The sequence below is a fragment of the Sipha flava genome, unplaced genomic scaffold (genome assembly GCF_003268045.1).
Source record: "Sipha flava isolate LNK unplaced genomic scaffold, YSA_version1 275_pilon_pilon, whole genome shotgun sequence".
Classification (NCBI taxonomy): Eukaryota; Metazoa; Arthropoda; class Insecta; order Hemiptera; family Aphididae; genus Sipha; species Sipha flava.
The window spans coordinates 599,631-622,155 of record NW_020272940.1 but is presented as its reverse complement, the minus strand read 5'-3'; the positions used below and the strand labels follow the sequence as shown (position 1 = coordinate 622,155).

The 22,525-nt window shown below is 33.4% G+C and overlaps 1 protein-coding gene across 2 annotated transcripts in view; it reads left to right on the top strand.

Annotated features, from left to right (window-relative positions):
- LOC112685421 (ABC transporter G family member 23) overlaps nucleotides 1-22,525 on the top strand; it is a 47,524-nt gene that overhangs the window by 16,373 nt on the left and 8,626 nt on the right. The window contains exons 1-7 of one of the 2 annotated variants that reach the window (XM_025557286.1): nucleotides 4,437-4,854; nucleotides 11,677-11,976; nucleotides 14,010-14,169; nucleotides 21,583-21,737; nucleotides 21,824-21,931; nucleotides 22,007-22,100; nucleotides 22,217-22,387. In XM_025557286.1, coding sequence (XP_025413071.1) covers nucleotides 11,711-11,976; nucleotides 14,010-14,169; nucleotides 21,583-21,737; nucleotides 21,824-21,931; nucleotides 22,007-22,100; nucleotides 22,217-22,387 — 954 coding nt within the window. In that variant the 5' untranslated portion in view covers nucleotides 4,437-4,854; nucleotides 11,677-11,710. Of the gene's footprint in view, nucleotides 1-4,436; nucleotides 4,855-11,676; nucleotides 11,977-14,009; nucleotides 14,170-21,582; nucleotides 21,738-21,823; nucleotides 21,932-22,006; nucleotides 22,101-22,216; nucleotides 22,388-22,525 lie in introns of those variants that run through there. The other variant, XM_025557285.1, reaches the window with a different exon arrangement.

Here is a 22,525-nt window from a genome sequence, read left to right as displayed (position 1 = left end):
GTGATTTTATTCAAATTCACATCGAGGTGTCTATACTGATATAATAGCAGACTCTCGGTAATCCTGCAGTATTTTAGCACAAATGTTGTCTTAAAAGTATAATTTGAAAGAAAAAAAAATTGTTAATTTTTTTAAACCTGTACCATCAAAGTATTAATTCTTGGTAAATTATAAAACAATCGTCTATTATTTATTAGTTTTAATAAGATAAATTTAAGTTTTCCAATAAGTAAAAATACGTTTTTTTTGTGAAACTCCAATAATCCGGTCATTTCGTGAATCCATCAGTTCCTAGTCTGACATTTGTCGAATTATCGAGAATCTACTATAATACCTTGCCATTGCAATATTATTCATATTATACTATGGAAATAAGTGAAGAGAGTTAAAATTTCCAATTTAGTATGTACATTAGGTATATATAAGTACGCGTACATAAAGTATCAAATACATGGTCATGTATATGGTATTAGTGGTATTACACATGCATTTTATTATTTATATAGCATGACATTTATGTAATTATTATTGATTATTAGCCGGTTATTATTTTGTTTAACACACATTATAGCCTATATGTTAAATTAGTGAGAATACTGACGGTATAACACCTAACAACTAAATGTTTTAAAGGACAATCATATATTTACAATGTTTTAATATTTTCTTTAATTATTTTCAACTCTAATAACGAGACGTCTTAATATAATGATAATAAAACAATGAAAGTTGTTTATAGTTTTTTGGCATTACTACTATACTATATATCATTGTTTCTTATATAAACACAAGAAGTTGATCATTAATTTCATATTATTATCATAATATATATACATGTATTTATAAATTATAAAACAAAATACACATATTATATAATTACGATTTGTTAAGTAAATAAACGTCTTTACACATTATGAGCGAGTAAATCAAGTTATTACAAAATATATTTTGTAAATCAGTCAATTTGACTCTATTACTTACACATCGGCCTTAATGATTTATCTATATTTCAAGTTTTTGAAACACTACAATCAAGTTATAATTACTAGATTATTTGAGCTATAATGGTTTTGATTTCCTAATTAACCAACTTTTAACAATGATTTACGATTAAAATTGTATTGTCCTTAAACATATATTTTTATTAAGATAGCTACAGATAAATATTTAACCTCAAAAAAAAAAAAAATGATTACAGTAATATTTATTACTTATGTGAATTAATTTGTTTCTATTTTATTTTTAATTTTATTTTTAAATGCATCAACATATTTTTCGTAATTTATTGCTAATTAGTTTTTGATTTTTATAAAGTGTATTTTTTAATGATCAATTAAATATATTAACTTTTATCTAAAATTACTAAAATTGTTGGTTAACTGTAGAATTATTACTTTTGTTATGTTTTAAAATTTTTTTTTTCTTTTTGTATAATATAATAGACATAAATAAATACAAGTATCTATATGATTAAAATATTTCCAAAAAATAACTCGTTATAAAATGGGTAATATTATAGTAAAATAAAATACACGATGTGTACTTATTAATCACAAAGCTGATTTTATCTGAATAGTCTATTCGTCACAAACCAAAACATTTTTTCAAGGTTAATATTTTTTTATCGGCCTGTTACAATCTTGTTACGGTAAAATAATACGAAAACAATTTTTGATTACAGCTTTACGGTTTTCCATGATAGATTCGTAATTACGAGTACATTAATCGTGCAGGTAGATACAATGTGGGTTCAGTGAAGCAAATAATAATGCAGTTTTTAATAGTTCTAAGTTATTTCGATTTTAATCAAAAATGTTTATTCGTCAGTTATAATTAACAATATAAAATAATATGGAACAACTGATAATGCTAGAATATTTTTAGTAATTACCATGTTTTCATACCATTCTAATGTTTAAGTTTGCACTTCTTACTAGATTAGGCTAAAACCATTTTACTAAGTATCACTGTGATTTATAATGGTTTAGTTGCAAATATGAATACTTTTAATAATCATACATATTTAATATACCAATAATCAAAATTAACATATTTTGCGTCATAAGATTAGTGTATTCAACAACTAACTACCATATAAAATACAATTTATTAACGGAATAAGACAATGATTAAATTTCGTTGTTAAAATATTAATTGTAAATAATATTTTTATAAGCCCCAAAATTTAAATCCAAATGATTTAATTACGATTTAATTAAAATTTTTCAAGTATATTTTATTGGCGTCCTTGTTATAAAAACGTACAAGACATACCCGAGTATCATATTATAATTTTACTATCACATCATTTCGAGTATATTAAACAAAAATTATCTAACAGTTAATAATAATTATGTATTCATTTATATGCTTTAAACATTAAACGTATGTAATTATAAAAATCATCGATTGATGAATATGTAAACTATACAATATAAATAAATGAAAAAAAGATATCATTGGAAAATTTAACGACAGTGCACTATGTTGAACCTGTAATTCTCTTTTGTAACAAAATAGTAAATTCTCTGTTTTAAAATAGTAAAGTAATACCTCTCGAGTGAGGCCAAATAATTCAGCTACTTATTATTAAAGTAATGTAAAATCTGTAATAAAAATACGTTCCTTTATAGTTTAGAGAGCTACTAATTTTATTTATAACAATCCCACGGTTATTTTCGGTTACATAACAATTCATAGACGATATTAAGCTCGTGGAGATTACATAATTGAAATCTGAATATAATTATGACACCGAAAAAGCACCAAACAGATTTATATCTCTGAATTCGCGTTCATACATTTGATCATTCTAGCTTTTGATTGACGGCTTTCATGAGTCATCGGCGCGTTGGTACCGACTATAATAATGAAAACGATACTGGAAAAGTACAATTTTTTGTTTCTTATTTTTCTCATAAGGAACAATTTAATAATTATTATTTTTCTGGTCATCTTAAATCGAACGACATTAAAATCTTTCCTGTCGAAATGGATTAAACACCAAGGCCATATTAAAGATTTCTCTGCTCAGGGACAACAACATTTTGCCGCCCCTCTTCCCTGAAGTGTAAAACCGAAAATAAGTGTCTCCAACTATTCATTATAGAGCCGCTCGCAATTCATTTTCTCCATTTCAGGATACTATTACAAAATATTTGTAATTAATATCTAGTCCAAAATAATAACCGAGTTCCAATTACATAAATAAAGTTGTATAAAATTGTCTTGTATAAGACCGATGGTGGTACCCTTAAATAATTTAATATATTTCGGCCTCAATTTTCCATCCGTATACAAATCAATATTAAACCAATACCTTTATCTCAATAAAATAAGCTACTTTTAAATAGATATACATTTTGTACGCTACTGAACGATATAAATGATTTTATAGTATAATATTTATTTTTTATATAATTTTATTTGTTCGTACAAAAAATTTCCCACTGAACATGCGAAAATATCGATTTGGTTTCATTTGGAATTACCGTAAAAACATTGCCATCCCGTTAAATATTTCAAAAAGGGCGGCTGTTGACTCCCCGAACAACCTCATGAATACGGCCCTGAACACGATGGTGTGCGTACACGTCGTGGGGACAAGGATTCCGTGGGCGATACACTTGCATACAGTGCCGTGCTAAGTTGTAATGCTACCGGGGGCACACACATTTTGCCATCTCATCGTAGATATGAATGTATGATATTAAGAAAAACTATAAACTATTTATAGTTAATAGGGTTGATACGTATTATTATTTTGTATTTACTACAACTGTGTACGTCTGTGCAGATGTACAACAATATTCTCGTCCGTCGAATATCAACTGTGTTTACACACATCAATGCGTGTTAATATTGTAATCGTTCGAATAAGATATATGTATAGCCGAATAGGTATAAGTAAACACAATTTATTATAGTTAAAAGATTTAAGTATATTTAAAAACTGATGGAAAATTTGATTTATTACGAAAAATATGTGAAAAATTAGTATACGAATGCCGCTAACGAAATATTTTCAAATTTTGCCGCCGGGGGGCGAATGCCCTCTTTGGCCCGCGTTAAACGCGCTTCTGCCTGCACAAAGGGTTATTGAAAAAAAAAACGCGCGCCGATCATTAACCGTGACGTACCTGTCCACAACACCATGAATAATATAATACATCGCGTTTAAAGGAACTCGGGCGCTTCTTCGTGTCGTCAACGTGTACGCGCGAACGCTCGGCGCACCCGACCGGGGTGGGGGGAGGGAGATTGCGCACACACGCAAGCACACGGAGACGGTGGAAAAACACGCGTAGACCGCATAGCGTTTTACGCCATTCGCCGCTTGGACGAAGAAAGGAAGAGAAAAAAAAATGGTGGGGTCCATCGAGGAAGGCGATGGTGGTCGATGGTACTGCCGTTCTTTCCGAACCGCTATTGCAGTAGTAGTTACCAATTGTCGTCGGCCGCGGTCCGTTCCCGGTACGTTCACTTTTCGTCGGTTGTTTTAATTTTTTTTTTTATATTCTGTGCGGTTTTTTTTCTCTCCTCGTACGTTTCCTTGATTTTAAAAAAATTCTGCTCGTTTCGCGTTCGCGTCACTTTCAACCGCGAATCGTTTTAACGTGCACGCGTTCGTTCTCGTATTTACAACACGGTAATCGTTATATCTTTCCGCGACCCGATCGGTAATAAAAAATAAAAAAATAAAAAAAAACCGTTTTATCCGAGACAAAATAAGTATACACTACGTTTCGAACGGAAAATGTGCGTCCCGCGCTCTTCGGACCATTAGTGTCTCTACATATACGTGCACACGTACATCGTACATCGTATACATCCACAGTGCCTGGCGTCGTCAAAGTTAGTATTCATATTATGTGAAATATCTCGTAAACGGATTGCGATTGCGCGTAATGTATTATATTCACCCTGTACGCGCATTTCTTTTTTTTTTTGCACATCACGCGGGTACGCGCGTCGTTTTTCACGAAACCGTTTGCACTTGCCCCGTGCGCCGTTGATCGATATCTGTAAACGTGCGAAAAATTAAAATCATCATATCACCGAGGGGCGACACCTGAGCACGCGGTGAAATTGTCGATGGACCCGAGAAAAGACGAAAAACCGCGTTCGACCTGTGCTCGGCGACGCAGGGGGGGGTACCCGATGACGCGATGCCGGGGTTTTTCGCGTCCGGGTAGTCGTCGACGTCATCGCGCGCCGCCGGTGACGACGGAAAATCCCGAAACCAGTTTTGCCGCTAATCGTTCGGAGGATCGCTTTCCCCCGTTCGTCCACCTGCCCGTCGCCTGTGTGTTCGAACGTCTCGCCGCGCGCGTTTTTACGCGCTAACCGCAATAACGCGTTCGTTCGCGCAACGATATATCGTAACCGCGCACGGTGCATAAACAACAACAATAATAACCGTACATGTAATGTTTTATCGCATAATATTAAATCGTACACATATTGTATTATGTACGGTGCTCGACTTGCGCGTGTCGTGCGTACGGTATGGGTACAACATTATTATTCTAATAACATTACGTGTACTGTACGCGCGACGTACACGTTTTCGATCGGATCCGTCTTGGCAATTTTTCCTAGGAAAGCAGACAAAAAAAAAAAAAAAATTAAAAAAAAAATCAAATTCGTATATACACACACACACACACACAGGTTGCCGTTCCGCATAGTAATCGCGCGCGCGCTCGCCGCGGCTATTCCGAAACAAGGTCGTCAGTCGGCTCGTTGTATGCGAAATCATTACAAAACCGCGATCGAATAAATAACGTGTGTGCGTATAATATGTTTAAAATACATGTATAATATATGCACGCGTACGTATGTTATTATTATTATTATTATGATTATTATAATATGCGTGTGCGTTATAACAAAACTATTCGCACGGACAATTTTTGATTGGCCGGCCACTGGTCATTCGGTGGCAGTGGCGGCGATCGAACACGCGTCTAAAAACATTATCACACGTGTATATTTAAATTTTTATTTTAATATTCATGTAAATACTGTACTGTTTTACTCCGTGCATACAAATTCTGCAACTGTTTGTCCGTCGCCTAGTCACTGCAATCACAGTTCGAACTCTAAACCCCGTCACTAAGACTCTAAATCTCTACTTCTATAGTGATTTGTCGGATTTACCGCGATCAGACGGTTCCATATGTGGAACATATGCTAAAGATTTCTCAAAGTTCAAACATTTCCCAACGAATCTCGTGTTATGTTACTAAAATTAAGTTGCGAATTTTGAGTGAAATGCTTTGCTCCTGCTCTTGCGGTTTTTACTCTCTTCCAATTCGTTAAACTGTATTCTTGAAAAAAATATTTCTAGAAGAAAACATGCACTGAGAACGATGAATATTGACCGCTTGAATAGTTACTTGAATTATTTTCGAATTATTTCTCTTCTGTAATGAATTTTATCATTTATCTCAATGCACTGACAAACAATAATAACGCTGGACGTGATAATAAAAACGTGTAACAGTAATATTAAGTACAAGATCAAAATGTTACGGTAATTCATTCAATATAATTAATCGACGTCATCGTAACAGTCAACTCCTCCCACCCAATTCGATGGTGGACCGTCCTGTCGTGGGCGAAACGCATTTACGCGTGCGTGCGTTGTGCAGTGCAGTGCAATCACCGCCAGGTTTGGTAGAAATCGACGGAATTCTTCGGATACCTGGTAGCGAACGACTATGCCGAAACAAGATAACCCACCCGGCCAGCCCACTAAAAACCGAACGAAATAAGAAAAATCAGTACCTATGGCGAAAAAAAAACTATTTTCAAACACTGTCGATAGTCCACGCGCGTGACAGTGATTATATCTCGTACCGTAACCGTAACCACCGCATACGTACAGGACATAATTATTATACACGTGTACCGTAATCTGCCAGTGCGATAAGTATACGAATATTTATGTTTTTGTTTTTATTTTTCGTGCTGGACCCACAGTCGCTAGCACCGTGTGTACTTGGATACAATACGATAATAGCGTTGTATTGTATTACTGTATCTGTTTTACTGGTCGCCTTACCAACAGCGATTCGTGAGCGTATAACATTTTCTACTGATTTTTCCCACTTCAACCCCATTAAAGTTCACGAACTACACCGCTTGTTCGTATTCGTCGTATAATGCAATATTACAGCAATATATTCGGGAATGTATCGACATCACGAGTTTCTATAATATGAAATATATTCAATATTCGTAAAAACGACGTAAAACGGTACTTGGTTGTCGTACGTTTTGAAAATGAAAAAGTGAGGTTCCGATTAGGGTAAAATAAAATATTATAAATAATTTCACCTCATGAATTCTTGTCATTTTTATTATCGTATTGTTGTGTACATTATCTCCTACGTTATTTTGTGAGTTATAATTCTGAAAAAGCGAATACAAAATAATTTATATTGTAAATAATTAAAAACGTGAATTTTAGCGGGGGCACAATTGATACAAGTTTCATTAATTGTACGTATAATATTATTATCAAGGTTGAATGGCTCTGTATAGAGCGTACCACATGTGAATGAAGACGACGTTATTTTCTCACATGTAAACAATGAATAATCACACACAAATACTGTTGTTGGGTAAGGTGTATTATATAGGTTATTTATTATTGTACATGTTTCGGTGATATATTATTATTATTTGTTGTTTTTGTCGATGATGTATTCGAATGATCGGATTTTGTAACGTTCAAACGAATAATTATTATTATCGATCACCGGACAGTATTCACTGGACGGAAAACTAGTTATTAGCGTGCTAATTATTTTTCGTTAACGTTACATTATCACTATTTCGGAACAACGTGTAAAAATGTTTGTGGATCTTATTGCAAAAGGTTCCCATGTGCATCGGCAGATACGGCGAGCGTAATAGGCACTAATAAGTGTAATATTCTACGCTCGGCTTGAGGAACGTTGAGTTCATTACGGAATATGGGATGTAAAAATGTAATACATGTTTTAAACAGGTGACGTACACGACTGTGAGAAATTATTATCAGATAAATATCCATTGTCTTTGATAATACACATAGTGATAATATTACGTGGTACGCAGAGTCATTCATAATATCGTTTATCTTACTCGGCGCCAACATTGCTGCAAAGTGAAAAACGAAAGTGATCGGCTGTTAAACGTTGCGTCGGGGCAAAGCGCGTTAGGTCGGAAACAATGTGAATGCCTCTTTTGGATGGACCGGCACGAAGGGCGTGTGGGTGGACTAGACGTATTACGTATCATTGTCTTATTAATGTTTTCATAACACTCTTACGGAGTCGGTTAAGTCCGTGTTGGTAGTTCGACGACTGGTAATGAAAAATCGACTTAAATCCGGTTCAGGATTATCGTTATGACATTATAATAATATCATGTAATTAACTGATAACACTATTGTCTGGCGTAAAATTAGCTCTGGAGCACGTCATTGCAGTAAAGTAGACTTTTTTCAGACCGTTCGGTTCGGGTGAGGTCAAGGTAACATTACGACACGACATAATGGGATTTTAGTCTGAGGTCGTTCCAGGAACGTCCCGACACGTATCGTTAGATGCAGTGAACTCGCGTATGCATAACGGCCACGTGTAAAATTACATTGTCCTCGGTCACAGCTAAGAACATGAACGGATCGTTTTCTCTCGTTTCTTCTCTTTTTCTTTTTGTTTTTCATACAATTTGGTTTCATAATTTTCGGATAGTCTGGTCGGCCGAAAACCGAATAATTTATATTTTAACGCGATCGCAGGGCGAATAAAAAAAATCCCAGAAAAGTCGTCGCGAACGATTTCGAAACGCGTGACACACACACACGCACACACACACACATACACGTAGCCCCACAGTTGAGCATAATATTCCCGTTTCGCCACGGTGTTTCCGGATCGGGCGGTTACATTCTCTTTGGATTAGGTAACCGCCTCTCGATCGGTGCGGCCCACAGTCTACGATTGCAGACTTTTGCTATAATACTCATTTCGTCGTAATGATTGTTTAGATTTTTTTGAAAAACATTCGGGACGATTTCGATTCAATTGTTTTTATTATTTTTTCATTATAGTTTTTTGCCGTCGTCTATTCGTATCTCGCGCACATTTTCTACGATGGTAACGAAAACGATCGAGCGGCACAATGTTTACGTTGTATAAACCGATACGGATACATGCGCATCAGTAGTGGAGTGCGTGTTCAGGGCTAAAAAACAGATTTGCATTCTTACTGCGAACACTCAAAATACATAAGGTCAACGCAATCGTTATCAAGGTATACTGCTCTGCGACGATCCGCTGCGTAGACTGGTAGACGTGACGATACGATGTTATTATTGTGTTGACACAATGACATGGGTCTTTTGGTGAAAAACGCATTGAATGACAGCTCGCAAACGGATAGATAGGACTAACGTTTTACAATTTGAAAGCTCATGAATTTATTAGTCAGCCCCATTAATTACCATATTGTTATGACTTGGAGAAAAATATTCCTGAGAACGTGATGGGTCGTGAAAATCATTAAATTATCATGTTTATAAATGATAAATAATATTATGCGGTACATGCTCACAATGAATATTAAAACGGCGTATAGCGTTGCTCGGAAATATATTGTCAACAGATATAATAATAATATGTATACGATACACATAATATTATAGTTTGGTAATCAAATATGTTAAAATGCTCGTCGATCCCCGTGTACGAAAATAAAAAATTCTTGAACTAATGTTATTCGGCTAATTATTTCTATCACGGTATTCGGCACAGTATCGCGTCATTTTTTATTTATTCGTTTGCTTCGTGCGTATATTATTGATGTTTAAGTTGACTAGTTAAACAACATAATATAGTGAATATTATTATTATACTCAGTGTCCCTGTAACCCGTTTATCAAAGTGGAAATTTATCCTCCTCGGTTTCTGCTATACAAGTCCGGACAAGAACCAATGTGCTACATTATATATACACTTTTTGATACTAATATAAATCGTTGTATACGTATTCAATACAAGTAAAAAAAAAACTGAAAATGTTATTACAATAATCTATTATACCGCTTGAATTTAACCACTCGAAAACATCTCGGAGGGAATAATTATAACATTGTTATACGAGTAAAATATGTCATATCAGAGGAAAAATTTCTACATTTGATTTTTTCACAACTACGTCATTGTTTTCATAATAATAGGAAAATAATTAGAATACTTATAACATTGATAACGATAGTAATAAATTATATTTTATTATTGTTATTACGATAAAGGCGTGGTGTATGTTTTGTATGCCTACAAACATAACATATCATTAAATTTTCGTTGGTATTTTAATACGTGTGATGTGAAATAAGATGTAATGATGCGGAATCTCCTTGAACGTATTCGTCGTCATCATCAAGACGCGCGTAAAATAATATAGTATTGATTTGCACTCCTGTACGGAAACGTATGCATAAAAACGAAACGGAGAGAAAAAGTATTTTGTAACGCAGTCACGAATATAATGATGATGAGACAGAAACAGTGTTCTCGGCTGTAAAAAAGTCGTATTCCCTTTAATTCTGCCGTCCAATGGATGGATATCCAGAAACATTAAAACTTGTGCGGAACGATGTTGGAACTTTGTATTGGTTTCCGTTGTATTGAAACAATGCGGCCAATTGCATTGGTTTTTTCGTAACACGTACTTAATATTTTAATTCGTTTGCATATTATATAGTTGACTATTTTTTAAAAAACATAATAAAATATTCAGCATTCAAATATTGTTCCATATTATTAATTTTCATTGATCATTAATGTAACATATTTTGAGCTTTTATAACTTTCTCTTTTCTTTTTTAACTAAAAGTTCAACATATCCAAAATGATATGATAACGTAATTCGTATACCTTTAGGATTTTTATTTTTTCGACAAAGATGATTACGATGTATCATCATGCTGGAATCGAAATCGGTGTCAACCGCTACGAACTTGTTATATTGTTGTACTCGCAGAACAAAACTAGTTGAGATGTACGCGAATCAGCAACGGACGGTAAAATTTACCTCCATCGGTCGGGATTAATATTTTTAACACGTACGCATAAAGGTCCATGCGCATATGCCCCATGAGTGGTTACTCGTGCAATAAGAACGCGAATGGAAACTTAACGACCACCGGTCGATTCGTCATCATCGTCGTGTGTTATTCGTTTACGAAAATATGTCATGTTTTACGTGACTTTTCGTCTTTACAGCTAACTTTTTTTTTATCGTTTCATACGGGTTAGTTTAATCACGGAAATAGCGTATATAAAAAAAAAAAAATCACCGCAAAACTTTCGGGTGAACATTGTAACACGATGGATGAAACCATTGTCTGAACGGTAACGATGACGTGCCAACAGGTTATTATTCGCGTGTACGTTATAGAACCATCGAATGATAACGACGAAACGGCAGACGGGTAACATTGATACAGTACGAATGTATTTGGCTTTCAGCGAAATATTCCCGTCGGCATTACGTATACGATTTCCGATGTACAAACGCGCGCGCAACTTCCTCCCGAACGAACTTGACCCTTTAATCAATAATGTTGTACCGCTTGATACCGAAAAAACGATAATAATTTTTTTTTTCCTGCCACAGAGAAGGGAACGAAGAATCCGGCGGCGATAAGGCGATGATTTCGTCCGGCGTGGTTAGTTCACCAGACCTATTGGCCATGGAGACCCGGAACGGTGGCATGAGCGTCGGACTCGCGGATGGAGGAGGCGGCATCGTCAATCCCGCGTTTCAACCGCCGTCGCTGCTCAGCCAACAGAGCACCGTATGGACGCGCCGCCAGCAGGCCGTGTGCGTCCGGCACGCGTTCAAGCAGTACGGTTCGGCCAGCAAACCCAACCACGTGCTCAGCAACCTCAACATGACCGTCGCCAAAGGCACAATGTCAGTCGTAGTAATTATAATTTTTTTTTAACATTCATTTTCTTCCGACGCATAAACTATTAAAATATTTATTACGGTTCGCGATCCTGCGGATTCGGTTAGTGGTACCGGTGTGTTTGAATAATGCTCCAGACGCGGGACTTGAATAGCCGGCAGCGGCGATAACCTCGTAACCGTCGTTCGTCGTACGTGTCAGCGGCACTCTGGGCAACTTCCCTCCGGTCCATACCACGTTTTCGTGGTAACCTATACGCGACGTAACCGCCGAACGTTATACCATCACCGACGTTGTCGTATGTTTTGCTTACGAGGTTTTTCGTTTTCGGTCCAAAATCGTTTCCTAAAGCGGACGCTTAGCTAAGTGGGATATGATAATTATTTAAAGGAGATATTTCGTCGTAGTTACACGAGACACAATAATCCGTGTCGATTCATTGGGCAAGCGCTGTAAAGCTGACAAAACATCGGCTATTTGAGCCCATTCGATTTTTGAAAGTTCAAACGATATTCTTACGTAAAGACCTGTTTGTTTTATATTTGTAAAAAAATCTTCGCGAATATCTACATCATATCTGCATTTGTCTTTCGTATCTTACTACGATATTTTAAATCAGACGATGGATAAGAGCTCACGTGGATTTTATTTTAAATTAACATTTTACACTGTCAGTCCATTAAACAAATGTTCCTCGTGCCACTGTTTGAATTCATAGCAAGTTTTATACGATTTCACCGCTGGACAAACATTATTATTGTTTTCGTGTGCTCGGACGGTCGTCAAATATGGTTATTTTTCCGAATAATTCTCCGGCTGACAACGTCTGGGAGGGACCTACCTTGTTTCGCCGTGGGCTTTTAAACACCAAACGATTTCACTGTATAAACGTAATAGTTTTATGCGATTACATCCGCGCGGGGTCAGCAAAGACATACTTAAGTATTACAGTAGGTAGTGTCCGCGGTGTTTGCGAACATGGTTTATACGTAACATATTATAACATCGAAAAAAAAAAGCGCTCACACTTTGCGTTGTAATGTTGTAAATATGATTCATGGAGACGCGCGTAATGCTATTATCCTTGGCATGACCTCCTCCAGCCACAACCGGTTTCCTTAGGTTCCTACGTGCGGCATACAAGCAATAATCCTCCACAAGTCGCGTAAAACGTCATATTACTATACCGTGTGTACATTTTATCGCCGAAAGGCGACGGCGGTGATGGCGTCTTTTTGTCATCCGCAGAACACATTTCGCGTGTACATTTTTCGTTGGCTGGAGGTCACGCACGCGTTTGCAAAAACGCGACTAAAACACACGTTTATTAATTAACTTTCTTTTTTTTTTCTTTGAAACATTTTTCAGTTTCGTAATATTTGTTCTCCCAAGGGTAATAGTATATTTGTATTTCATTGCCACAGTATTACTACAGAAATCTTGCGTTTACGCATCGCTGTTATGCTGTGTTTAAATGCTCAATGATCCATGCTCCCGGTGTTATCTCAATCCACTTATTCAATTTACTTTCGAGTCGTTTCAATCCTTGAGATTCACGAGACATTTTGATCGGAGTTTTCTGACTGCTGACGATCGATTCATAAATTAATTAACATTGATAGCATTTAAAAAGAAAAGATTTATTTATCCTGCGAAATTTCACTTTCACATTAGGTCCATTAGTGTTTGACATTGGTTGAAGGGAGAAAAATATTTGCAAATATTTTGTAGTATTACAATAATATCACATATTGTTAGAGTTAATATTACCATCACATTATCATAACTATGGTAGAGTCTTAATATCTATCTATTGTTTTTTTGTTCATAAAATAATTTTATAACACGAGTATGCTTAAATTGTTGTTGTTTTTAATTCTGTTATAAATATTTAAGCGAAAACCCAGATTTTTTTTAACTTCATAGCGATCAAATTTTTCCTTTTATCATTGAATTTTCAAAAACCATGTTTCTTACGACTAATAAAAATCGAATTTTTCTTTTTTCCCTTACGTAACTAATAAATAACATTGTACAGATATGGATTGCTGGGAGCCAGTGGTTGCGGAAAGACCACATTACTCAGCTGTATCGTAGGACGGCGGCGTCTCAACAATGGACAAATTTTTGTGCTCGGTGGAAAACCTGGGACGAAAGGCAGCGGAGTGCCAGGAAAACGTGTCGGATACATGCCTCAGGTGAATATTTTTTGAAGTAAAAAGGCGGTAAAAAGCCGCCAAGAATATCCTAAGAACGATGGTCGAAAATAATGGTGGATTACAATATTCACACTTAATTTTCCTATCACTATTTGTTCACAAAAGCTTAGGTGAATTCTTAAAAGCACCCTGAAAAAAGTGATTCACGGTCTGTGAATAATTCTGTCCCCAAACTTATGAATATTTTTTGACTTGTGCACAGTAGTATAGAAAGATATTCGATGGTATGTTCAGTTGAATGTCTTGATATTTTTTCAATAGGAGTATGAAATGTACACACCCAATAGAATGGTATCATTAAAAACTGCACGAGGACGATAACGGATTAAACTTTGAACATCCTATAAGTGTATGTAGTCTTCATATATTTTTAAACACCTGCTGCGGCTCTATAACACCATGATACATTATAAACGTTCGGAAGATATTTCGAAACCCGCTGATAAATAACCGGAAAAACTTGATGCGGCAATATTTAAAAATATCGAAACGGACGTGACGTCGCACCATAGGTCGGGACCGGAGTGGAAATGACGTAGACTAGTTGGAGCAATGACCATGAAGTAGTGGGTAATGAGTATAATATGCGAAATCGAGTTGAATCGCGATGTGCGTTCCCGGCGGAAAAATGGTAATCTTTCAAAATCATCTTCTATCACGGTGTTTCGTCTATCGCCCACCGGATTTAACTATAAAACTAGGCTTATCACTAGCCGTATGTGGCTATTTCAGTTCACGTGCGACGCGTTCAATGACGGTTATCGCAAAGGACAGTTTCTATCATCTAAATTCGTCGTAGGATCCGCTGGTTTTGCGGAGTCCGGGGCAAAGTACTAACTTAACAAGAGGTCTAAAAATTTATTTTAGTAAAGCCAAAAATTAAATTTTCTAGTACGCCCTATTACTACTCGTACGGCATATTTTTCTATTTACATAACTTCTGCAAAAACATTTTTTCTCAGTCTGGAACATAATTATATTTTATCGTCAAATCGTTGGTAATACATATTATTGCTTATTAATGTATTAATATTACATTATTTATACTGCAACACGGATACCTATTAAACATTACGTCGAAGTTTAAGATTAAAATACCGCGGGAATTTTCACGTAACACGGAGCATTTGTTATTCGATTTAAAAAAAAAAAAAAAAAAACCATTGGCTTTTTAGATTTATTAAATCCGTATATTATTGAATCCCACGAAAAGCGCAGGGCCCTTCCGCCGGCACTGATACGATCTGGCCGGCCGATTCACGTCCGCTGGTGCGGCGGCAGCGCAAGGTTAGACAGATGAAATGATAACAACATCGTCGAAGGCGGTAGAAGCTTTTCAAGGCGCGCAAAGACATGCGTTCGTATTCAAATAGGTATTACGCGCGTGCGCACGTAAACTGCCGTTTTTTTTGAGGACGCGACCAAGGCTGAGGCGTTGGTACGCAGTAATTACGTCGCGCCGCGAATTCCGTAACATCACGATACCGGGTTTTCGATAATCAGCGACCAGTCGTTATTATGAACCGAAACGCGCAAAAAAAAATTCAAAACAAATATTACATTTTCGTACGTTCACAACGGGTAACATCTTCTTAGTCCGATTTGCGGCACACGGCAAGCATGTAATCATAATGGGGGGGGGGGGGGGGTAGCGTTTAGCCCCTGCCTCAAAAATCGTATTTTAGGATGAGTTTTGATGTACGGTATTTACCACTTGATTGCTCAATATTTAAGCCCCAATAATTTTGAAGAAGCTCCCCCCAAATTTTTTTTTTTAAGAATTACACTTATTTACGTGCCTGGAACATAACTGTTGAATTATTGTAATAGTACTATACTGCACGCGTTAGACGGTCATATTTTATTCGCATCGATTACATGGGTGGTAGTCGATAAAACCGCGGGACGCAACGACCCAAGTCGTGTGCAATTTTCTAATTAGTGGTTGTCGGGTTGATTCCGTTGCACGGGAATCGACATAATGTATAGTAAACATACACAGAAAACAAAACGCGGTTGATTTATGATCGTCATGATAAATGTCTGATTAGCATTTCATATGTAGTTCGCTGAAATCTATGATTTGTTAACATTTGTTTCGTACACTTAGAGTGCAGGGAAAGAGGGAGAACAAAAACTGAAGGAATATAAAAAAAAAAAAAAACTATTATAAAATTTAAAAAAACAGATAGGGAAAAGTTTTGAACGCGTTTTTGTATTTTTTTATGTGCAATTTAATGCGAGAAGTTTTTTTCAGTCGGGATTTCACAATTTTAGTTTAAAATTCTTTCAATGTTGTTTTTCTTAAAGAAAAGAATAATCAGTTTTCTTACTTTCTGGTCGGTCAAATATATTTCTGATATAATTTATATATTCAAAAAAATACAAGATAAAATGTTAATAGTTTATTGTGGCATAAAATAGTTAAAAATACAACATTAATATCTTTCAATCGTAATACTGCAGTTCAGAATGCCATATAATATAGCCTGAAACCTTGCAATGAATGAAAAACAAAAAAACGGCGTATTTTCGGCAATCCGCTTACCATTTGACTTAATAAATCCGTATGTGATCTTACATATACCATAATTTACTATGTGTCGAACATCGAAAAATAATGTAATGAAGTAGGTACATAACACACGAATGACAAGGCGAAGACATTATCCTCCAACACGTTCTGCCATCCGTAATGGTCATAATGTTTTTAATGATTTCCACACAAAGTATTTTTATTTTACAGTATGAGATCCTAATTTTTTTTGTTAAAAAAATGTTTAATCTAAATTACGAGTATATACGTATTGTATATACATGCAAGAAACGTATGCAGCTGTAAGAAAAATACTATTATTTAAATCGTAATTGAAAACGTTTGAACAGCATATTTGTTCCAATAGAACACTGAATACATATTTATTTTAAATATTCAAAGTCGATAGTTAATATTATTATTATTTTTGAGATACAAGTTTTTAAAAACTAACTAGAATATTTCATTATGTTGTTACAATTGAATAAATTATAATAATTGTAAAATAAATTTTATTATTTTTCTGTCAATAAATAAATTTATTTATCTTAAATTTGTTACTTCACTTTAATTTATGTTTGAATTCTTAATCTAAACAATATAATTATTCACAGTTTTATTTTTATATCATAAATATAATTATTATTTCCATTCATAATCACTTTTACAATTACAAATGTAAAAAAGTTTTGATATTTTTTTTATTTAAAAACAATTATTGTGTCACTTTCTATGTTGGTTCATCGTTTTAATACCTTAATGTGTTATCGTACTTGAGATAAAACATGGTTTTAGAATAACGCCTTTTGGCAAGGAAATATACTACACTCTCATGCGGCTATTTAAGAATCAACATTTATCTACTAAACTGGATAAATGAGATTGGGAATAAAATGTGTAAGTCATAAAAACACTTTGATAATCGTTTGCTTCTACCTGAACGATTTTAAGATTTCAAATGAAGTAAATGCACGTGTATCAGTACACAATTTATTATTTTTTCCTTTTTATATATCCGTATATTAATTTATTTAAGGTTTGTATAGCGATGAAAATACATTTCTTATAAGAATATTTCTAGTTTTTCGATAACTTGTAGGGATAATTTTTAAATTTCTCATCAGTTAAAAGCATTTGAAAACAAAAAGAATTATTGAATTTCACAATGAATTTGTTGATACAGTTTCCTTCAAGTTTCAATATTTTTTAGAAAATGTTTGTATCATCAATACTTTACAATAATTTAGTAGTGTATAATATTTTATCCGTGATTTTATTATCTCTACAATTATTAATAACGATTTATTTTTTGATTTTTTTTATGAGCCCTTGAAATTTCCAATTACTATAATATACTATTCTATGATTGTTATATAACAAACAACCTTCGCTCAAAATCGGTCTTTTAATATTAATACTAATAGTTCAACTAATTGCTTTCAAATTCTATATTGTTAATATAACAAAAATGTATACAGTCCTAGGATTGAAATACTAAGAATTTTTCACCCCATGACCACTGACCATTAATTTCCTGTACAGGCAGCATAGCATTAAAGGAAAAACATTAAGTCTCTGTATCCCGTTGATTTTTTTATTTTATTTAAAACAAAAACTAGAAATTATTATTTCTGCAAAGTATTATTATATTATAAATATATATATACGTCGTATTTATGGTTTTGTAATTTTTAAAATTTCAATGATTATGGGCTTTTCATTATTTTAATATCAAGATATGTCCAAACATCGTGAGATGATTTATATGGCTTTGAACAATTAATGTTTTTACACTTTTCAATGTCACATAACTAGTTTTATTACTAATCAACAGCATTGCATCAGCCATGTACATCAATTTATTAATAACATATTATTAAAAACACATTAAAAATATTTTCATATTTTTCCATCAAATTTTCAACTCTAATTTATTTTTATTTTCCTTGTCTTTTTGTCTCTTACGATATAATATTGGTAAAGGTACCACCTGCACTTGTATTAATAACGAACGACATGACAACTACTTTAAAATTCATGTATGAATCTATGTTCGTTCCGCAATGTTTTGAAATTGTAGAGCACGTATTTCGAGTTATTTTTTTCACACACGTGCATGCTTATAAAAACGTCCGTGTCTGTAACACATTTACTGCACACTATAAATGAACAATTAAATTTTCAAATACTGAAGGTTTCAATAAACCAATATAATAATTTATCAATAAGATTATTATTATTATTTTTATTATTATTGTTATTATTATTAATGTGTTATAATTATTTAAGATATTCACTTATAATATAAATTATATTTGTTACTAATATCATTGGACATTTTTTATAATTGTTAATTATAATGACGTACCTTATAAGTAAAACAAAAAAATTCAAATAGTTTCATTGACATAGTTTTACAACGTTTTTTCATCGCAATATCTTACGCATCGTACTTTTAAAATTATAACTTTTTTCATGTAATATAACAAAAAAAACATTTCAAGGGAATTTACAAAATTAATCTAAAAACGGATAATTTTAATCTGTAAATGGTTTTAAATTTTTAATTTTTCAGCACAATAAAATAAAAGAAAACATTTTTTTTTTATATATATATATATTATACTAAGCTTTCTATTTTTTATTCTGTGTTCAAAATAAAATGAAACACAAAATTAGATTTTAAAAATGTAAGACCACTATTTTACAGTGAATATTATATTGATATTAATTATTTTATTTCGTGTTAAGGGAATAGCATATATTAAATTCGAATTGCAATACTTTAATACTACCATGTAGAAAATGTCTTCATTACTTTAATTGTCTTATAATAATGCTACTTACTTTATGACGTACACACATCTGTATATATTTATTTACATAAATACTCATATTACAACATTATTATTAAATTTACTCTTGAAATTTTGTTTACAGCGCTGTATTAAATATGAAAGTGAAATGCTGCAATTGCGTTTTTATATTTTACTAGTAATTAATATTACGATTGTAAACCTTGATCAGCATTATTGAATTATTCGTAGAGTAATATTTTGACACTTCGTTGTACATTTGTTGTAATTTGTATTCAGTCGTTTTCTTGACAATTACCTACTCGAATGATGTTCGCATAGTCGAATTGTTTATAAATAATTTATTGACGCCACATCGCAACACTGTAGTGATTCATAATACCAATTTTGATCACTATAGAACAACAGAATAAAATGTTTACAGTCGGTCACTTATCAGCCGTTATTATTTAGTATTCATTGAAAACAACGATTTTTGCAGGTTTCACTCCTATTTTTTTTTTTTTACAATTATTGTACTATCGTTTTTATTTCTTAAATATTTATCAATATAATTATTTCATTTGTGTTATTTATTTTATAATTTATCTTACTGATCATTGACCATTACCAAGCACATTAAGCTGACTCCGCGTAACGACCACATAATTGGCGCCTTAGAGTTTGTGCTGGATATTGATGATCGATATTGAAATAACAGTGTTTATATGGAAAGAAATTTGATGAATAATAGATTTGTGCCTTCTAATCGTTAAAATATTCAGATAATAAATTAAAAACGATATTTGAGGCCATTAACTTAGAATAAAAAAAAATCCATACTTTTAATAATAGCCTGCGTTTTAGAAATAGTACCATGAAACCACATTTTTTCCTTTACTTTAAAATTATTATTTGCTATTGTTTAAGACGTCTGACATCGTACGGATCATTAACGCGCAGTAAATTGTCACCGAACGTTGAAAAATGTTGAATATTTATCGGTCGTATTCGTATTTCGCGTTGTAATAATAACAATAATATAAAATTATGCAATATTTAGTCATTAAAACGATCAACATTTTTTTCCACAAAGGCCATTTAATTTGAGAAGTACCTTAAACAATGGAGTACCAACGTAACACACTATGCGTTTAATTCAAATCTTAGTATAATATCTCGTAGATCGATAAACTCTTACAATATTCGGTGATTATAAGCATTACACATATACGATATACTATATTTTCGAACGATTGTATTGAGAATGTATACGTGGAAACGCGATTTCTCCGACGCTGTACATTGTTTTTTTCCCTACTAGAATCACTGACTGTAACGGTTAAAAGTGAACATTTATAACATAATTTTTCTTTTAAATTTTTGTATCGATAAAAAAAAAATATCTTTGTGTTATAATAGCAACGTGCCAACAGAACTCTTGTTACTCGTATTATTCTTATAAGGAAGTTAATTATGTATTATTTTGAAATCTATATATTTTAATTTATAAGTCATGGCGTACAGTCATTGGGAAAAAAAGTAATGTGTAATGCTACCAAAATCGATAGTGAAAATAAAACTGCGGTCCGCAAGTGGTTTTTTTCATTGGTAAATCGTAACTAATCAGGAAGGTTATTCCAATATTAATTATATTAATTGTAGCTGCTGTATAAAAAAACTTTATAACACCTTCGTTTAGATCATGTTTATGTTATTATTTTCTCCGATTCTGTGTTGACCATAAGTGTCATGTCCCATCGTAAAATAATTTCTAAAACACTCAGTGTCTAGGAAGTAAAATATTTTTATGACGGAATCAGTAGAGTTCTGCTCCCAGGTGGATCAATTCATGACCACTGAACTTTTATGTGCATAATTTATAAATAAAATTATTTTTGTACGATAGTAGACATAAATCAATTGAATAACGTTTTACATTATTTCATCCTTGAAATAACATACGTACTATATCGTATTCGATAACAAAGTATCTATGGGTTTTGTGTAATTTATATATGCGCCCAATTAATATTTTTTATTAATTTTGTTCGATTGCAGGAAATAGCTCTGTACGGAGAGTTTTCTATCAAGGAGACAATGATGTATTTCGGTTGGATATTCGGTATGGAAACGAGTGAAATCGATGATCGACTGAAGTTCCTTTTGGAATTTTTAGACTTGCCCAGTCAATCTAGACTGGTGAAAAATCTTAGGTAATGGATTATTTTTTAGCACAACGTGCAAACTTATATAGTGAGACAATATCAATATAAAAAAAAATATATTTATACATTTCAAGTGGTGGTCAACAAAGAAGAGTTTCATTTGCTGTGGCTCTTATGCACGATCCAGAACTTTTAATTTTAGATGAACCTACAGTTGGTGTAGATCCATTGTTACGTCAAAGGTAATGTATATTTTTTTGAAGACACTATTTATATTTTTGTCTACTTGTTTTTATAATTTTGTTTTATTTTGTCAGTATTTGGAGTCATTTGGTTCAGTTGACAAAAGATGGACACAAAACCGTTATTATCACTACACATTACATTGAAGAAGCCCGACAAGCCCACACTGTAATTTTAATAACCTACTTGATGTTGATAAATCATACATATTATTATTATATATTTTTTTTTGTCAATTAATTATATGCTAATTGAATTGTTTTTTTTTTTTTTTTTGTGTACAGATTGGCTTAATGAGAAGCGGTAGGTTATTGGCCGAGGAATCTCCACGTGTATTATTGACGAAGTACAACTGCCAGTCATTAGAGGAAGTATTTTTAAAATTGAGTAGAAGACAAGGGTCCGACGGACAACCGCAGGAAGCGCCATTGAACATAGCGAATAACATATCTCTCGTAAGTTACATTAGTATAATATTTGGTTGTATTAATATTCATTGTGCAGCCATTGAACACGGCGTTTTGTGTAGGCAAATTTTTGTGTCTTACGTGTCACAAGTTCGATCTTACTTTCAAAAAGTAGACAATGATAAT